The sequence below is a fragment of the Choloepus didactylus genome, chromosome 17, assembly GCF_015220235.1.
Source record: "Choloepus didactylus isolate mChoDid1 chromosome 17, mChoDid1.pri, whole genome shotgun sequence".
NCBI classification, from domain to species: Eukaryota; Metazoa; Chordata; class Mammalia; order Pilosa; family Megalonychidae; genus Choloepus; species Choloepus didactylus.
The window spans coordinates 48,121,611-48,142,433 of NC_051323.1; the positions used below are offsets into that span (position 1 = coordinate 48,121,611).

Below are 20,823 nucleotides of genomic sequence, written 5' to 3' on the forward strand. Positions count from 1 at the left end.
AGACCATGAAAATCAGTAAATGCTGCAGTTCAGGTGTCTCCCCTCTCCCACACCCTAGCCAGTTGTTAAACAGTTGCCAGCAGACCACTGTCCAGCTCTTGGAGAACTATACATTAAGCTGTATCAATCCTTGACCCCTTATTTATTTTGTTTTGTTTTGTTTTGTTTTGTTTTGTTTGTTAAAAACTTTATGTATCAAAAAATTTAAAAAACATTTCAAACAAAACAAAATGAAGAAATAACAAAAACCAAATATCCTAAAATAACTACATTGCCTCCAATATGCTCCTACTATACCATAGTCATTCCTGAGCATTCCCATATCATTAAGATTACCCTCAATATCTTATCTGTTCTTGTTAGATTATTGTTCCCCCTTCACTAGTTGCTGTCTATCTCTAGGTTCCTTATATTCTACAATATAAGACACTTGTTTTATGTTTTTCGCAAAGTTCACATTTGTGGTATCATACAATATTTCTCCTTTTGTATCTGACTTACTTCACACAACATATGTCCTCAAGGTTCATCCATATTGTCATGCTTCACAACCTCGTTCTTTCTCACTGCTGCATAGTATTCCATCATGTGTATGTACCACAGTTTGTTTATCCACTCATCTGATGTAGGACGTTTAGGTTGTCTCCATCTCTTGGCAATTGTGAACAATGCTACTGTGAACATTGGTGTGGAAATATCTGTTCTTGTCACTACTTTCAGGTCCTCTGTGTAAATGCTGAGAAGTGAAATTGCTGGATCGTAGGGTAACTCAGTACCTAGTTTTCTGATGAACTGCCAAACTGTCTTCTGGAGTGGCTGAACCATTATACAGTCCCACCAGCAATGAATAAGAGTTCCAATTTCTCCACATCCTTTCCAGCATTTGTAGTTTCGTGTTTGCTTAATGGTGGCCATTCTTGTTGGTATGAGATGATACCTCATTGTGGTCTTGATTTGCATCTCCCTAATGATCAGCGAAGATGAACATTTTTTCATGTGTTTTTTAGCCGTTTGTATTTTCTCTTTGGAGAAATATCTTTTCATATCTTTTGTCCATTTTATTATTGGGCTATTTGTACTAATGTTGTTGAGTGGTAAGATTTCTTTATATATAAAAGATATCAGTCTCTTATCGGATAGATAGTTTCCAAATATTTTCTCCCATTGTGTTGGCTGTCTCTACCTTTTTGACAAATTCCTTTGAGGTATAGAAGCTTTTAATTCTGAGGAGTTCCCATATATGTATTCTTTCTTTTGTTCTTGTGTTTTAGGCGTAAGGTCTAAGAAACAAACTCCTAATACTAGGTCTTGAAGATGTTTCCCTACATTATCTTCTAAGAGCTTTATGGTGGAGTCTCTTGAGTCTCTTATATTGAGGTCTTTGATCCACTTTGATTTAATTTTTGTATAGGGTGTGAGGTAGGGCTCCTCTTTCATTCTTTTAGATGTAGATATCCAATTCTTTTAGATACAGATATCCAATTCTCCCAGCCCCATTTATTGAAGAGGCTTAACTAGTTTTCTTCAAGTTGCTTATCTTTTCTGCAACGTTTTTTGCTTCGTACTCTTCCTTCCATTCTAGAGTTTTATCTTCAGAGTTAGTGTCTCTCTTCCGTATTGCCCTGGAGGTTACCATAAGTTGTCTTGTATTAGAGGAGTCTATCTTGTCTTTTTTGATATCCTAACTCTTGAAGGGTGGTGATCATACCTTATTCATCTTGGTTCTTCCTCATCACCTTTTTCAGTGTTTTGCTCGTGTTGGGTATCAGAGCGGTATTAGTTGATTTGTAGAAAATGCTAAATTTAAATATTACTAAATTGAAAAGTAAATATATTACCATAGCTCAATTCAAAAGCTTCATAGGAGATATAGTGAAAAGGCTCCAACTGATGTTCCCAGCCACGTAGTGGGGGAGGGGGAGAGAGACATAATCAGTTAAATCTTACTTTTCCTTAAACAGTTTCTCTAAGAGAGTAATCACATTTGGAAAAGGATGGGTGTAATTTTTTTAAAGAAAACTATTCCTTACAAAAGGCTATTAAAATTATTTATTTGGGATTGAAAAAAACTTTAGACCTCTGATATAAAGACAAAAATATGGGTAAAGACTACCCTAAACAAAAAAGTATGAACAAGTTTTTAGAAACTGGTATTAGAAGAGGTCCATATTTAACATATTTATATATGATCTTGATAAAAGGAACTGCATTGTGACCTCTTAATGTTTTCAGATGACACCATGTTTTTCTTAGACAGTAAAAGGCCAGGCTAATTAGCATAACTATAGAAATAATTTTTGATCTTTGTGAGATGACAGAAAAGTGGCAGATGAATTTCATTGTGGGCAAGCAAAAGGTGATAGGAGAGAATAATTATCTAAATTGTACTAATGGAAGAGTGAGCTCTGATCTAGGCATGAAACCTGACTTTTACCCAAAATATATTTGCAACATAGGTCTTTGCTTCATGTTTGAGCAAAATAAGTATAAGATAAATGATAATTTTCTAAGTTATTGCCCAGAGAGATTAAATAAGAACATAATGTCAAAACATTAAAAATGATTGGCAGCAGAGCCATAAGGTATTATTAAAGATAGGACATATGGTAAGATACATAAAGCAATGTTATGTAGTTTATGGTTACTAAAATACTGTTTTAGGGTTGAATCCCCAAACTTGGAATTTTAATTTAAATTTTAGATAGTTCCAGAGTTCCTTAATTCAGACCACAAAAGATACAATATGTTTTAAAAAAATTTTTTTACCTTTTTCAAGAAATGACACATGAAATTAACTAAAAATAATGACTAAATATAGGGATAACAATTATACACATAAATATTCACAGAAATATTTTGCCATAATAGAATGAGGCCCTGGTAGCTGTTAACTACCAGAAGAGATTGAACAGGTAGACTTGATTGGTGTGGCACTAGTTGAGATGGACATAGAGAAACATCACAAAGGACATTGGAATACAGGTAATTCACAATGGCAGACTAGCAGTGGTGTTCAGCAACTGGAAATGGAGTGGTTCATTTAAACAAAAGCATTGAGTAGCCTGGATAGTAAACAAGCAGAATTGTCAACACAGTCCCGCAGTCACAGTCCATCCAGCTCAGTGTGTCTGTATTGTGGTAAGGACTGTTGGATATGGAAAAATCTTTCAGTCACTTTAAAATATAGGGATATTGTTAGCATTGTCTAACAGGAAGGGAGTGGAGAATTGTCCCTCTTAAGTCAGAGACCTCTTAATACCAGAATAGGCAGTTACTTATAATTGCACAATAATTATTGTTTTAGATGCTTAGCTTGCTCTGTTCTGATTTTATTTCTGTATAGATGGGTAAGTATTAAGGTAGATGGGAGAAGTGCTAAAGTGATACTTTTACCCATCTTTAAATTTAGATATAAATGCCTTATTTTAGTTTTGATAAAACATGTTTTAAACGCTTCTAAAAATTGTATTTAAATTTCATTTATAGGTACTGTGTATGATGTAAGTCACTACAATGCTTTACTTAAAGTCTATCTTCAGAATGAATATAAGTTCTCACCAACTGACTTCTTGGCAAAAATGGAGGAAGCAAATATTCAACCAAATCGAGTAGGTGGTTCAAATGCGTATGTTTATTGGTCACATCCACTTTTTTTTTTAATCCAAAGAAAAGATATTAACCATCCATTTCCTTGACAGGTGACATACCAGAGGTTGATTGCTGCTTATTGTAATGTGGGAGATATTGAAGGTGCCAGGTATGCATCTCTATAAGTGTATGTTTAAGCATAAAATCTCCCTTAAAGCATCTTCTTCAGTAAAGGAAGTTATTTCAGAAGCATTTTAATCTAGCAAATTTGTTAATATAACTTAGATAAAATACAAAATTTTTGTGTAAGGGGAAAAATAAGTTCATGATTGATGTTTTATTTAAAAATTTTATTTGCCCTAGCAGAGGTTTAAAATTGGTGAGTTATAAAGCTGACTTTACCTTTTACCTATTTATTTTTAACATTTCCCAAGGGTAACATTCTTAGCCATTTAAACTGTTCATTTAAAAAACGGAATATTCTCTTTACTCCGCTGATTTCATATAAAATCAGTTGCATTGTTTCTCTGCTTGTATAAAATTTATTGTTAGTACTTTGGGATGAGGATTTGGGAAATAAAGGTTAAATTGAAATGTAGTCTTGTTTTTAACTAAATAAATCTTATTAAACTTTATGCTTTTTAAAAGTTAATAGCAGTAGAGAACAATCTGATACTTAGAAATTCCCTAGTATTTTTGATGAGTAGTACTTCAAGACTTGATATTTCAGGGAACGGGATTTGGTGGGAAAGAGACTTAGTTTTTAATTTGAAGTTTTTAATTTAAAACAAATGTGTTACTATTCTATTTTAAAAACAAAAATCTATGCATGTTGTAAAAGGTGGTTTTGACATGTATTTCCAAGGAGTATTTTCATTTCTTTTTCATTACAGCAAGATTCTTGGATTTATGAAAAACAAGGATCTTCCAGTCACAGAGGCAGTGTTCAGTGCTCTTGTTATAGGGCATGCAAGAGCTGGGTAATGTTCAAAATAAGGTTTTGGTTCTTCAGTGAGGTTTAAATTATAGAAAATTATTGGTGGAAAGATCTTAAACCATGTTTATCCACTCTAAAAAAAAAAAAATCACTGTGTGAGGTAGAACTTACTAATTTTTACAATTTTCCCTTGAAGTTATCTTTCACAAAATTTTAATTTGAAATTATTCAGTTTTAAAATTTGGACCTGTTCCAAAGTAACTTTAAAGTTTATTATGTTGTCCTGAAAAAATTATTTTTGATGAGTAATTCAATAAATGTTATTCTTCCCTAAAAGGTTAATTTGAGCAATGACTTTAATATACTTAGCAATAAAAGGGCATGTTAATTAATGTTGCTGTAATTATTATACAAATTTGGTTTGTTTTTGGAAAAGTTACCTGTAAAAATCTGAGATGTTTATGATCTTTATTATTTCAGAGCCATATAACCAGTTTTGTATGTGTTTGCTCTTCTTTTGATAGTATCATGATTCCAAATAGTACTTAAGAATTTTTAATTTTAGCAGGCATAGATCATGCATTTTAGATTGAATAATAATATTACAGTTGGAATTATTACAATAGTTTGTTTTGTTTTCATTGAATTAACTTACAGAGATATGGAGAATGCAGAAAACATTCTCACAGTGATGAAAGAGGCCGGAATTGAACCTGGTCCAGACACATACCTAGCATTATTGAATGCATATGCAGAGAAGGGTGACATTGATCATGTTAAGCAGGTATGGCTTCTGTTATGTAAATAAACACTAGACTTTAATAATTTGTATAAATTAGTGTTATGTTTTGCATGAGTCAGAAAAGTGTAGTTTATACCTCTTTTTAAAGATATTTTCTATAGACAGCAGTAGTTAAGGAAATTTCTTATTATAATTTGGTACCTTGGTTTTATAACAGTTATTGTTGAAATAGAATTTTTTCTGCTTGTAAAAAAAAAAAAAACCTAAACCTTTAGATGATATTTGTTCTCAATTGTTTGAATCTTGGTATTTTAATTTAATTTAGGTTTAATACTCAAAAAACCCTAGTTTCTAACTTGTTCCAATTTCTGAACTGTCTCTAGACTCTAGAGAAGGTGGAGAAGTCTGATCTTTATCTTATGGACCGTGATTTGTTGCAAGTTATCTTCAGCTTCAGTAAAGCTGGGTATCCTCAGTATGTTTCAGATATTCTGGAAAAAATTACATATGAAAAAAGATATATCCCAGGTATTGTTTTTAAAAATTATTTTCATGATTTTTATAAGAATCTGAATTGCTATTCTTACACAATAGAAAGGGCATTCTCTAACAATAGGGAAATGTGGGCTATGGTAGATTAATGTAGGACAGCTTAATAGGCTAAAAAACTTGAGTTAATGAATTCAGGGGAATGCTTTGATTTGAAAGCGTTGAAGTGTTTCATTATTATTTTTAATATTTACCTAAGAGGAGACTGACATATCCTATTGGTGTTTGCAGTTCACAATTTTGTCTTTGATATTGGTTGCAATGTAAAAATACTATTCAATTCAGTAACATAGATGTTTTTCTTTCCTTCCTAGATGCAATGAACCTCATTTTGCTTTTGATCACTGAAAAGTTGCAAGATACAGCTTTGCAAATTTTATTAGCATGTCCTGTATCAAGGGAAGACAACTGGAGTGACTTTGGCAATTTCTTTTTACAACATTGTGTGACTATGAATACGGTATTTTGTTCATTTTTGCTTTGTAGACATGAAATAAGATTCTTTAAAATATAATAATCTTACGAGATTAGACTATTTATAAAAATTATAAAACCTAATTCTTGTGTTTTAAGATTATTGAGTAGAAAGAGGATGAGAGGTTCATATTTTTCATCTTAAGTGGTAGAATATTTGCAGATCTAGCTGATACTGGTGACTTTGTTTTTTTCCTAGCCTGCAGAGAAGCTGAAAGACTACTGTAAGAGGTTGAAGGAAGCCCAGATGCATACATCTCCCTTCCAGTTCACACTGTATTGTGCTTTATTAAACAATAAAATGGGTATTGTATTCTTATACTATATTATATTAATGTTAGTTTTAACATTAATAAGTTTGGCTGAGGGAGTTTTGTAATATTTTATGGTATCTCTTTCAGATTTGGCAAAAGCGCTAATGAAGGCTCTGAAAGAGGAAGGTTTTCCTATCAGAACTCACTATTTCTGGCCATTGATAATTGGACATCAGAAGGAGAAAAACGTTCAAGGTTAGGTTTTGCCTTTTACAGACTTATAATGGCTCAGAGATCCAGTGTTAAAGTTTGAGCACACATTTAATTCAGTATTTAGGGAAAACATACTTTTTCCTGAGTATAAGATCTTCTGAGAAAATGGAATTGTGTTAAATTTTAGTGAAGTATTTCTAAAGTAAAAAACAAAACATGATGGATTTCTTTCATCTTAATTTCATTTCTTATTTCATCTCTGATCTTGATATTTAAAAGTACATGTTTTAACCAATACAATATTATTTTTAAGTTTTTAATAAAACTCTTTAGTTGTTTGTTTTACATATAGTGTTAGCAGTTAGTTTGTCTGGCCTTTAAGGAAGATTTAAAAATAAAGGTAATACATGTGGTTCATCAAAACAAGAAGTGTGGCCATTTTCTTTGTGGACCCCTGTTTCTCAACTGAGCTGTGTTACCTTAATAGGAAAGGCAGGAAAACTTTTATTGCAAAATGAGTGCTCATGACCTGACAGCCTGCTGATTGAAGGACAGAAATGTTCCATCTTTCAGGTTCTTAAGTAGGCTTAAAGCATTTAGCATACTTTTTCCTGGTACACATGGGATGTCTATAGGATATGAATAAGAATTGAACAAATATTAAATTTTAGAGTACAGTATCTAATTCTTCGGTTTGCATTATTGGTAATTCAGAAAGAGTAGTCTCATAAAAAGATGCTTTTAACGGAAGTACTTTCCCCTTGGGGAAACAAAAAAGGGTCTTTTTCATTTTATCTCACAGTATAATGTGCTTTAGAATGAGATGCAGGGTTGTTAGCGTGACAGTGGGTGACAAACAAAATGCACGAACAACAAAAAAAGTGCTTTTTAGCAGACTTTCATATTGCAATTTTGTTTTAAATATGTGGTCGTCTTCTGGCTTAAAGGAAATACTGAAACACCTATTCCCTAATTGTTTCTGGCTATAAAAGTCTCTAAATCCTTTTTAGAAAAATCTTTTTGAAAACAATATGCTATTTGTTTAACACTTTGTATATCCTCCAGTTCTGAAAACTTCAAGAGGTTACCTCTAACCCAATGTTTTTGAGCCACGGAAAGTTTACATCATCCAGTCAAAATCTTTGGGCATGTTAATATTGCCCATCTTAACACAGGATATGAAAATACTTTTGGTACTCCTTTTGAAATCTTTGTTCATCAGGTAAATTTGCTTTCCTCAACCATCTCATAGTACCTAGACTTGAATTGGGTACTAAATTTTTACTACTTAAATAAACATGAAAGAAGTCAGGTAATTTCTTTCTATAGTTTTAGCTTCAACTGATAGAAAAATGAGCTGTATCTTGAATCCATCTTTTCTTAGCGTCTTAGAATTTAGATTTCAAAGCTGTCTTGTTGAAACCTTACATTTTATCAATGATAGAGCTGAGAACTGCAGAGAGATTCAGTTGACTGAACTTTGGCTACACATCTAGCTGTCAATAGTGCTGGCAGTTAGAACCGAGGTTTTCTGCCTCCTATTTTAAATATTTCTTTTTATACAATATCACCTCCTATTGTAAATATTATGCCATATTTATTTTATAAAAAGTTATGATTATTGGTTAAAAATTAGTTACTAGTATTTACAGTAAGGACATTAAAAAAAGGGGAACCAAGTTTTTTAATTAGTGAAAGTTTTATTTGGAAAAACACAAAAGCTTATGCTTTTCTGAGAAATGTGATTGAGAGTGTAAGAGATTGTCAGTTGTTTTACAGTTCTTAAAAACTAGGTTCTCCAATGCAGACAGTCCTGAAAGATGGTCAAGTTTTTAGGGGATATCAGCTGGGCAAAAACAGTGACTATTAGGGGAAGTTTTAATAATGTGAAAGTAATGAAGCTGAAGAAGTGAGTTTTAAAAAGGAAATGTGTGTCTTTTATATTAAACCACAACCTCTGTCAAATCAGGTGTCACCTGAATAGTTTGGCAGTTTTCCAGAATTAACTAGGTCTCAAATAAATCAGTTTGTACTATTTGAGGCTATCTATAGCTTTGGAAAAAATGGCCTTGTAAGAGATAACTAACAGATTTTTTTTATGTGAGTCAGGGAAGGAAAGAAGAAGCAATTTACTTTTTAATTGGTTTTAAATGAGACAATTCATATAATCAGATAGTCCTCTATCCCTTTTTTATTCTTATGTTGTAAAACGTGAAGAATGCGGAAGTTAGTAACAATTAGGGTTTTTTTAACATGTGTGCTTCACTTTAAAGTACTTTTTGAAACTGGTTTTGTCTTTTTGACAGATCTCCCCTCATATCCCCTCCCCTTCATCCCTTTACTTTGCAGCATTTAATCTTGTCAAGATTCATTGTTATGGCCATTGTTATTTCTTATAATAGCAATTTTGTTTTATGATCTCTGCTTATTTCAGGTGCCAGAAACATTAGGCATATTGCTCAGTTGTTTTAAGTTTTCTTTAGCAATAATTTCAGTTAAAAAAATTTAAGTCTTTTGGCTTGAGAATTCTAACTTTTCAGTCTAGAGGCTTTTCTCACACTTTGTATACTTTCCTAGCATGAATTACTGAGTTAATAAAGGGAGATGATGAAAGGAGAAATTTATTTATTCTTTTAATTTATCATGTTATCTCTGTTTTATTTGCTTTTCTGTCTTCTTTAGACAGACGAAATGTTGAGTACTTATCCTACATTATGTTTCAAAAAGTAATTGAAATAAACTTTCTGATATTTTGCTTCTAAATTTTATCTTATAGGTATAATTGAAGTCCTCAAAGCAATGCATGAAATGGGAGTGAATCCTGATCAGGAGACATATGTAAATTATGTGTTCCCATTTTTTGATAGTGTGAAATCAGCATATGCTATTTTGCGGGTGAGTACAAGTATGGGTTTTCATTTCATTGAAATTAAACATTTGCTTTCTGCCTTCTCTCCCCCCATAAAGGTCATTGAACTGAGAACTAAAAATAGTCATGTCTGTATACAATTTTCTATAGCTTTGTAAAAGCATTGGTTAGAGTAAGATCTGTTGTTTAAACTAAAAAAGGTAAGGTAGCATTTTTCTTTTGTATTAAAAAGACAATATGCCAATATCAGAAGAAATTAACATATTCACTCCTTAATCCCAGTGCAACTGCAATTTTCAGTTTTTGAATATTACTTTTCACTTCCATATGCGTTTTCATAAATGCAATTATAGTATATGTGCTGTTCTGTATCTTTTTGTTTGTTTTTTCTGTTTTGTTTTTGTGTCTGTCTACATTTCTATCTTTATTTTTTTTGTTAAATTCAGTTTTATTGAAATACATTCACACACCATACATTCATGATATACAATCCACTGTCCACAATATGATAACATAGTTACACGTTCATCACCACAATCTATCTCTGAACATTTTTTTACATCAGAAAGAACCAGAACAAGAATAAAAAATAAAAGTGAAAAAAGAACACCCAAATCATCCCCCCATTCCACCCCATTTGTCCTTTAGTTTTTATCCCCATTCCTCCATTCATCCATACACTAGATAAAGGGGGTGTGATCCACAAGGTCTTCACAATCACACTGTCACCCCTTGTAATCTACATTATTATATAATTGTCTTCAGGAGTCCAGACTGCTGGGTTGGAGTTTGGTAGTTTCAGGTATTTACTTCTAGCTATTCCAATACATTAAAGCCTAAGAGGTGTTATCTATATAGCGCATAAGAATGTCCACCAGAGTGACCTCTCGACTCCATTTGGAATCTCTCAGCCACTGAAACTATTTCGTCTCATTTTGCATCCCCGTTTTGGTCAAGAAGATACTCTCAGTCCCACGATGCCGGGTCCACATTCATCCCCGGGAGTCATACTCTGCGTTGCCAGGGAGATTTACACCCCTGGGAGTGGGGTCCCACGTAGAGGGGAGGGCAGTGAGTTCACCTGTGGAGATGGCTCAGTTAGAGAGAGAGAGGGCCACATCTGAGCAACAAAGAGGTACTCGGGGGGAGACTCTTAGGCACCATTACATACAAGTTTAGACTCTCCTTTGTGGTAATGAGCTTCATAAGGGCAAGTCCCATGCTCGAGGGCTCAGCACATCAAACCGCCAGTCCCAATGTTTGTGACAACATCTACACCAGTCCAGGTGAAGCTGTCCAACACATCCGCACCTTCCCCCAGGTCCTCGGGGCTGGGGAGGGGGAGGCTGTAAATATATTTTTTATTATCTGCCCAAATTACTCTGTGATGTGTCACTATTTCACTCCAGCCTATACTAACCTACCGTATCTCACTTCCTATTCAAAGTTCCATGCAATTGTGGTGTTTGAACAAATCGACTGTAGAGTTGTACCGTTTAGAAAATTTAGATCCTGTACCAAATAGATATCTCTTCCCTTGGTCTCATATGGAAGTTGAAGTTAGCCAATGCTAAGTGTATATGAGAGGGGGATATAGGGGAGTAATATGGGATTCTTGGTAGTGGTGTTATTTGCTGTCCTTAGTAGTATATTGTATTGTATGACATGTTATTTTTCTTTTTATCATTTTTTCTTATTGCTAAAAAAAAATAAAAAACAAAAAACAATTTTTCTTGTAGTAATCAGTATGTTCAAGTGCTGATTGTGGTGATAAATGTACAACTTTATGATGATACCATGAACAACTGATTTTACACTGTGGATAAATGTATGGTATGTGAATATAACTCCATAAAATTGTAGGAAAATATATATATAGGAGTAAAAGTGTTGGAGAAAACATGGTGAGAGGGATGATGCCTCACCAATATGGACTAACTACAATGTGTAAACTCAGAATTGAATCTTAGAACATAGCCTAACGTGGACACAATAATTGTAATAGTCCCTAGATTGTAAGCTCTTACAAATTGGAAGGCCTATCTCTAAACTTTGAGATGCTGATCCCCTAGCGTATAACCTGATTGGTCTCTGGAACAATGCATATCTCTGAGACACCTGAAAGTCAGAGCTAGAGCTCGGCAGATATGAATGTCAGTATTAGTGCATACAGCCACTGTCAAAAAAAAAAAAAAAAAAAAGCTGAAAAAGAGCCCAGACTTCAATTAGTGATATGAATGAAGCAGGTCTGATTAAGACCAGGGCAAGCCAGGCCAAAGGGTAAAGGTTGAAACTGATTGTGTTTGTTTTGTTTTTAATAATCTTTTGTTTGACTCCAATGCATTATTTTCCTGCCAAATACTTCTTGTCCCCACCAGAATAGGCAAGAGATTAATGTGGGGGTATATGAAGAAGTTGACTTGGACAGGGCATTGGATCAACAAGGGTTGTACTTCACATTTTCAAAGAAGTGCTGTACAATTAAGAAAGACATGGCAGAACACCAAATACTTTAATAACAAGTGTTTTGCTCAAAATACCTTCTCTGATTTTTCTAATATTGTTAGAGTGCCTTGAAATTGTTATATAATTGCAGTCCTCTTAAAGATAGGGTTTATGTCTTGAGTTTCTTACCTTTTCTGAGTACTTAGCAGAATATTTTAAGCCTATGCTATACATATTTTACTGTTGAAAAAAAAATTTTTAAAGTAAGTCTTCCCACATATTCTTACCTCCCCAGATGTTTCATTTCTTTGCAGAAGAAATATCACTAAAGATTCCAGTATTGTTACTGCTTTTGGTTTCTCACTAGTGAGAACTAGATTTAATTTAGAAACTTACCCTGATTTTGTTTACATTTGTTCTGCCTTTTGCCTCCATTGCCAGAATTTCAGTATTTTGGGTTTGGAGACAACTACTCACAGTATTGATATGCTGTTACCTGTGGCTATACATGGAAACACTACATTAAGAAATACTTTTCTCATCAGTTTTTAAAAACTACAAAAATTACATAATGAAATTACATGTTCATTTATAGGTTAGAAAATAGAATAAGTGTTGAGACCACACATCTCATCCACAGGTTGTGAGATAGTTATTGTTTAACCTGTGTATAGTCAGTCATTCAGATGTAAAGTGTATACTGAAAAATCTTTTCGCAAAAAATGGATTGTACTATCTGTATTACCCAGCAACCTACTTTTTTTACTTAGCACCTCATATCAGCATGTAATTCTACAAATTATTTTTATGTCTGCTTGCTGTTTTATTATATTGCTATACAATGATTTATTTTTATCAGTTATGTATTGATAAATTAAGAAATTAATATTGTGCTATTATAAAATGATTAAACATATATTTGATTTAAATCTTGGTTCATATACTTAAATTAATAAACAACTGATGTTGGGACTAGTGACTAATCATTTGGAATTAAAAAAAAAATTAAATTCCATCCTTACTTCATTATATGTCCTAAAAATAATGTTTTAGATAGGTGCATTGAATTTTTATTTTGTTGTGAATGAAAGAATTGTTCTAGTGTCTTCACTAGTGAACTCTTCCTTGATGGCACTTTACAGGTAATGGATTATCTCTAATTTGAAGGTGAGCATTTAATTTGTAATGTTGGAACTCCGTCTCACAGTGTTTGCTAAACTGCAATTATGCAACTTATGCGTTGTTCTAGAAAATAATTTTTTAATGAAAGATTATCAGAATATGTTGATATAAAGAAATAGGAAAGCAGGAAATTAGAATGGACTATCAGAATATTTTTAATTAAGACGTGTTTTTGAAATATGTTTTATCCCTAGGAAAATGGATGTCTGTCAGAAAGTACATTTTTGCAAGCACAGTTCAGAAGTGAAGTGCTAAACGGGAACTTAGACTATGTTTTATCATTTTGTAAGTATGAAGCATTAGCAGTAAACTTAACAGATAGTGATTTTTGTTACTATTGTGGGCATGCAAGGTTTTTCATGCAATGAAAGCCAGGAAATTTTTATATGATTTGTTTAAGCCCAACTCATAATACAGTTTATGAGTTGAACTTGTGGTTAATTTGGAAGTAATTTTAAAGTTAGAAGGACTTGGGAGATAATTTAAGAAATTTCAAATAGTGCATTGGGTTAGGGTAGAGGTTAGACTGGGAACCCAGAAGACTTGTATCCCATTTATATATAATTCAACCACCTGGAATAAGTGTGAACTGGAAGAAGTCTTTTGAAGTGTCTGTTCTTCAGCTTCATAAAATGGGGATATAGTATTTTGTGGCAGTTGTGAAAATTAGATGAAATGTTGCTGAAAATGCTCTCTAAACTAATGCCTATTACAACGAAGTTATATGACTCCATCTCTCAGCCATCATTAAAAAGGAAAAAACCAAACACATGAACCATTTATTAAATACTTATAAATGCTGGGGTGCTTTATAGTACCTCTTACATGTTAATAAAATTGCCTCCATTTATGGATTGAGAAAGGCATAGAATGGTTAAATAATTTTCCCAAGGTTAGAGATTAAGCCAGAATCACAATATAAAGACCTTAACTTTATTATTTTTACCGTATCACATTTTATTTTAAAATGAGACCTTCAAAGTTTTCTTTCATTTTTGCACATGTCCATGATATTACTTGACAGTTTTTTCAGATCTTTTGAAAAATATATCCTTTAAAAATAAAAAACAAATACATCAACCGTTAGCCCCCTAAAATGTTTCTTAAAAGTTAATATCTGATTAAATTATATTAAATTGCATAGAAGATGGAGGCTTTGTAAAAATAGTTCATTATAAAATTGTAAGGAAAGGCAAAGTGTCCAGTGTGAAAAATGGTGACTGTTAGACACAAAGGGGTAGTTATTGAGTCAAAGGTTGGGTACTAATGCTGGCTGCTAACAGTGTGTTGATTTTGCTGTCCATTCTGTATATAGATTTTCCATACTGACAAGATGAAAACAGAGACACATTAGCAGCAGAATCTGGGCACGTAAGGTGCATTCATTAGAGCTGCCTTTTCCCTTTATCATACCATCCATTTCACTTTGTTGTCATCCTCTTGATTTTTCATACTTGTTTGTTGCTAAGGAAACTGAATGCTTTTTGCAGCAGCCTTCAAACTTGATGTTTCCGATCACCTTTTTAAAAATAAAATTCTTGACAATATTCCAGTAAAATATTATTTTGAATAGTATAAAAATAGTTTTCAAGAGGGTTTATTAAATTAAAAAAATATATATTTAGCAGGAACTATAAGATTAAAGAATTTTACAGCTTAATTCCTGTCAGTACCCTCCCCTCCACCTTTGTTATAGTGCTGTAATTGCCAGTATTTGCTTTCCACAGCTCCTAGGTGTGCACTATTGGTTACTACATCACAATGAATATCAGGGAGTACAGAATAGTAATTGACTTATCTTGATGAGTTTGTAGGATAGTAGGAAACATTTTCCTATTTGTGTTAGTGGGTATGGAAAATTACTAAAGATTTGGTCAAGAAAAATTAAAAGTTGTTGAGAGACGTGGTTGTATCCACTTCAAAATTTCTTTTTTGTGAGCAGTTTTTATGATTTTTAGATTTTCATACACCGAGTAAAATGACAGACAAACTTAATCCTACCTTAATCTGGAACTTCCATTGTAGGAAAGAAGAAGTAGGCCAAGTACATGGAGGTGCTGTGTTGCTGCCCTTCTTTGGCCAGTGTAGTTCTGCTGTTTTCAGTGAAAAGAAAAAGGCATATCACATTATCACCTTTATTTTTGGGTTAATTTTTAATTTATACTTAGGGGACTTGAAAAAATAATCTTAAAATGACTATGACTTTTCCCGTGACTTTTTTTTAAAGTAAACCAGGTATCTTAATCTTCATCTAAACTCACATTATCACCTTTATTTTTGGGTTAATTTTTAATTTATACTTAGGGGACTTGAAAAAATAGTCTTAAAATGACTATGACTTTTCCCGTGACTTTTTTTTTAAAGTAAACCAGGTATCTTAATCTTCATCTAAACTGTATTTGTTAATTCTGTCTGTAGAATTTGCCTCTACTGTGAATTTCTTTTTAAACTCCATCCATCTAGGATCATTCAGTAGCAACATTTTTCCTGAATAGATAAAATTAATTACATGGTACCTTTTTAATACAACAGGAGAGAAAAAGAAATTCAGGAGGTTCCTACTGTAATCCCATCCCTTGTGAGTTATGGCAAGGGAAAAAAATGTGAAGGTCTGAGTCTCGTTTTAAGCCAAATCAAGCTTTTATAACATCAACAGTGAAACAAGGTTGTACAGTTAAAGGCCAAAATGAGTCGTAGAGCAGACAAACGCTCTGAAAATTGAAAGATCAATTACATAACAGAGATGAAGATCTATTTTATTATGAATTTAGGTTATCATTCTTTTATGAATGCAGGTCATTGAACATAACAAAAATGGGTAAGAAACTAAATTACTCAGCATTACTCTCAGAAAAGAAATTCCCTCCTCATCTGCTGCATCTTAAAGACAAAAGCCCTATAGGGTAGTCATAGTCTCTCCCTTTATAATACCATGGTGTCCAGTAACATACAGCATTAGATATGTACCATGCTGACTCTGAGTATGCTGGTGTATAACAATTGCCATTTATTCAAAAGAATATTTATAAATCCATTAATTATACATATTCATGGAAATAAAGTAAAAAGGCCTTAAAAGGATAATTTATACTGTAAACATATATTATTGCATTATCTACTTAATTTTGTATGAAAACATTTTCATTTTCTAAGTAAAATTTCCAAAATGAAAATTAAAAGGGATTGGTATAATTGTATTTTCAAATAAATTGGAAATTTAGAAGTTTTCCAAGGTGTCTGAGTTATAATGATGATCATTTTCTTTTGCAGTGGAATCAAATACATTGCCTTTCCCATTTAAATCTTTGAGAGGCAGCCTAAGTTTAGGCTTTAGGAGGTAAGAGGATCACCTTATATAATATTCTTTCCTGGTCTTCACTATTTGTTTTCTCCTATCTTTTTGAACTACTGTATGAGGGAAGATATTTTTATCTTCCAAAGTTGTATAGTACTGGTGCCATCCGCTATGTTTAAGCAGTTTGTTAACCAGATCCTTCCCTTGCAAAGGTAATTAGTAAGAAATCTGTCAGGTGGTACTTTGAGATAGTGTGTCTATCCTCTTCCCTAACACCTTTCATTCAGTAATGGTTTTAGCAGCATTGGTAATCCTTGTTGAACTAGTTTTTATGTCGGTGGTTGCAAAAGGATGAGTTTCTAATTTTGTGATTTCTTCTACAGTTACCAGACAGCGTTTGTCTACAATGTTAATGACTTCTGATATTCATAATCCCAGTAATTTTTAGATTGTTCACTGAAGTGGGTTCTGTAGAATATTCTGGAACTTCCATTGCAGGCAAGAAGGAGATAGGCCAAGTATGTGGGGTGCTGTGTTGCAGCCCTTTCTTTGGCCAGTGTAGTTCTACTCTATTCAGTGAGTTTTGTGGGGAAAAACAAAACAAAACAAAACATAAAGTAGAACAACAATAAGAAAAAAAACAAAGTCTGAAAGTATAGAAAAAGTTTGAAAAGTATAGAATACATAATGAAGTGGATAAAAATGCTGGTAGAATGAGAATTTCGTTTCTTTTTTTCTTTTTTCTTTTTTTTTAAAAGAACCCATGATGAATACATTTTTATACAGTTGTCTTTCACAGAAGTCTTGAAATAAGTTTTTCACATAAACTTATAGGTCATGGGTATTTCCTTCTTTAACCTCACTAACGTTTTATATTTTAGTCAGTTTGGATGGCAGACATTATATTTCACAAATCCTAGACTTCTTAAAATACTTGAACCATAAAATTGACCCAATATGATGGAAAAAAAAAATTAATACATTCAGTTACATACCTAGGTCAGCCATTGAGTTTTTAAAGGCTTAATGATTAAGGTGTGTAGAGCTGCTTGCCCCTCTAGAAAATGACCCTAGTTGCTGTTTTTTCCCTGTTTCTGCTTTTTATTTTTGCATAAGGCTTTTTTGCTGTCATTCTTAACAGTTTTCAGTATGCTTACTTTAAGTAGCCACAGTTCTAATTTGCTGCTTCTGGTTTATGATGAGCTGGGAAATTTGGCAATCTAAGTCATTGTAATATTGGAAAATAAAAGGTTCTGAATAAGGACATAACTATCTTTTTGTTCTGTTTTATGATAAAGGTTTTGTGGCAGCTATTTTTAAAAAATTCTGTTTTATTGAGATATAGTCACATACCATATAATCATCCACTGTGTACAATCAGTTGTTCACAGTACCATTATATAGTTGTACATTCATCACCACAATCAATTTTTGAACATTTTCACTACCACACACAAAAAGAATAAGAATTAAAATTCAAGTAAAAAAGAACACCCAAAGCATCCCATACCCCCCATTCCTCCCTATTCATTTACTTTTTGTCCTCATTTTTCTGTTCATCTGTCCATACACTGTATAAAGGGAGTGGGAGCCACAAAGTTTCCACAATCACACAGTCACACAACGTAAGCTAATCATCTTCAAGAATAAAGGCCACTGGGTTGCAGTGCAACAATTTCAGGTATTTCCCTCCAGCTATTCCAAAACACTAAAAACTAAAAAGGGATATCTATATAATGCATAAGAATAACCTCCAGAATGACCTCTCAACTCTATTTGAGATCTCTCAGCCACTGAAACTTTATTTTGTTTTATTTCTCTTCCCCCTTTTGGTCCAAGAAGGCTTTCTCAATCCACGACGCTAGGGCCAAGCCTCATCCCCATGAGTCATGTCCCACATTGTCAGGAAGATTTACAGCCCTAGCAGTTATGTCCCACTTGGGGGCGGGTGGAGGAGGGCAGTGAGTTTATTTGCAAAGTTGTCTTAGAGCGGCCACATGAGCAACAAGAGATTCTCTGGGGGTGACTCTTAGGCACCATTTTAAGTAGTCTTCGCCTCTCCTTTGCAGCAACAAACTTCATAAGGACAAGCCCCAAGATTGAGGGCTCGGCTTTCCAAATTGGTAGTCCCCAGTGCTTGTTAGAATATCATTAGCTCCCCAGGTGGGGAAATATTTATATTTCCACATTTTCCTACAGTCCCTCAAGGAGACTTTGCAAATACATTTTCATTCTCTGCCGAATTATTCTGGGGAGGTATTCGGGCTTCACATTAACCTGTACAAACCAACCAAATTTCACTTGCTATTCAACTTTCCATGTACTTATGTTGTTTGAATAAACTGAGCATGTGAGTTAAATTAGTGTGTTACGGAAAATATAGATTTTGCACCTAATAAACATCTCTTCCTTTGGTCTCACACCAAAGTTTTAAAAACACCATCAGTATCGTCCTTTACTGCTTAGTCTGATTTACCTTAGGCCTAACCAAGTTCATTTCATTCATATCTCTAATTGAAGTCTGGTCTCTTTTCAGACTCCTTAACATTTTCTATATGGGGTAATGCTGACATTCATAGCTGCTGAAGTCTGGCTCTGAGTCTTAGGTATCTCACAGATACTCAAAGTTCCAGGGACCAACAAGGTTATACACAAAGAGCTCAGAATCAAAATTTAGAAGTGACCGTTACAATTCAGGAATAGATGTTACTGCTCTAAGAGCTTGCGATCTAGAAACCTTTATAATAAGCCTTCCCCTGGTAACCTATGTTCTCAGACTCAATTCTCAGAGTTTTCCCATTATAGTTAGTCCATATTTGTGAGGCATTATAAAATTTTTCTTTCCATTTCTGGCTTATTTCACTCAACATACTGTACTCAATGTCCATTCACCTCACAAGTTCACTCCTTCTTGTAGCAGCTCAATATTCCATTGTATGTTTAAACCACAGTTTGCCATTCCTTTCTTCAGTCGATGTACCCTTAGACCACCTCTGTCCACATAAATCTTGAATACTTACACCATAAATGCCCATACATGTCCCTCTATTCAGTTCTTCCAAGTATATACACAGTAACTGAGTTGTAGGACCATATGGCAACCCCATGCTTAGCTTCCTGTGGAACCACTACACCCTCCAGATGGGCTGTACCATTCTACTTCCCCACCAAAGGTGATTAGGTACACCCCTTTATCCACATTTTCTCCAGCACTTGTATCCCTATGTTTATTTTTTAGATGGTTTTATTCCCATACCATACATTCCATCCTTAGTAAACAATCAATGGTTCCCTGTATCATCACATTGTTATGCATTCATCATCACTATCTATATAAGGATATTTTTATTTCTTCCACAAAGAAAGAGGAAGAGGCAAAAAAAGTAAAAGGAAAAAGAAAGAAACCAAATAACTAAAAAGCCACAAAACAAAAAGTAAAATAAAAATAAAATACAATAAAAAAGTAAGACAACACCACCAATGCCAATAGTCCCGTACCCCTCCTTATATCCCCCTCTTATAGACATTTATCTTTGGTATATTGCCTTTGTTACAATTAAATAGCATATTACAATGTTATTGTTGACTGCAGACTCTAGTTTGCATTGATTTTATTTTTTCCCCAATACTACCCCATTTTTAACACCTTGCAAAGTTGGCATTCATTTGTTCTCCCTCATGTAAAAACATTTGTACATTTAATCACAATCATTGACCACTCTAGGTTTCACTGAGTTATATAGTCCCAGTCTTTATCTTCTATCTTTCCTTCTGGTGTCCTACTGCCCCTAACCTTCCTCTTTGAACTATACTCACAGTTATATTTGTTCCGTGTACTTACATTATTCTGCTACTGTCACCCAATATTGTGCTCCAAGCCTCTCTCACCTGTCTTTTCCTATCTGCCTGTAGTGCTCTCTTTAGTACTTCCTGTTAGAGCAGGTATCTTGTTCACAAACTCTCAATGTCTGTTTTTCTGAGAATATTTTAAACTCTCATTTTTGAAGGACAGTTTTGCTGGATATAGAATTCTTGGTTGGCAGTTTTTCTCTTTCTGTATCTTAAGTATATCATACCACTGCCTTCTTGCCTCCATGCTTTCTGCTGAGAAATCCGCAGTTTTCCCTTGAATGTGATGGATCGCTTTTTTCTTGATTCTTTCAGAATTTTCTCTTTGTCTTTGACGTTTGATGATCTGTCCATTAGGTGTCTTGATGTAGGTTTATTCGGATCTATTCTATTTAGGGTGTGCTCCGCATCTTGGATCTGTAATTT

General features: G+C 33.5%; 1 protein-coding gene across 2 annotated transcripts in view; it reads left to right on the forward strand.

The window, feature by feature from the left end:
- LRPPRC (leucine rich pentatricopeptide repeat containing) overlaps positions 1-20,823 on the forward strand; it is a 105,137-nt gene that overhangs the window by 13,432 nt on the left and 70,882 nt on the right. For both annotated transcript variants that reach the window (XM_037806558.1, XM_037806559.1), the window contains exons 4-14: positions 3,487-3,608; positions 3,699-3,757; positions 4,482-4,568; positions 5,183-5,309; positions 5,651-5,795; positions 6,131-6,276; positions 6,490-6,595; positions 6,692-6,799; positions 9,534-9,652; positions 13,448-13,538; positions 16,524-16,590. In XM_037806558.1, coding sequence (XP_037662486.1) covers positions 3,487-3,608; positions 3,699-3,757; positions 4,482-4,568; positions 5,183-5,309; positions 5,651-5,795; positions 6,131-6,276; positions 6,490-6,595; positions 6,692-6,799; positions 9,534-9,652; positions 13,448-13,538; positions 16,524-16,590 — 1,177 coding nt within the window. The remainder of the gene's footprint in view (positions 1-3,486; positions 3,609-3,698; positions 3,758-4,481; positions 4,569-5,182; positions 5,310-5,650; positions 5,796-6,130; positions 6,277-6,489; positions 6,596-6,691; positions 6,800-9,533; positions 9,653-13,447; positions 13,539-16,523; positions 16,591-20,823) is intronic.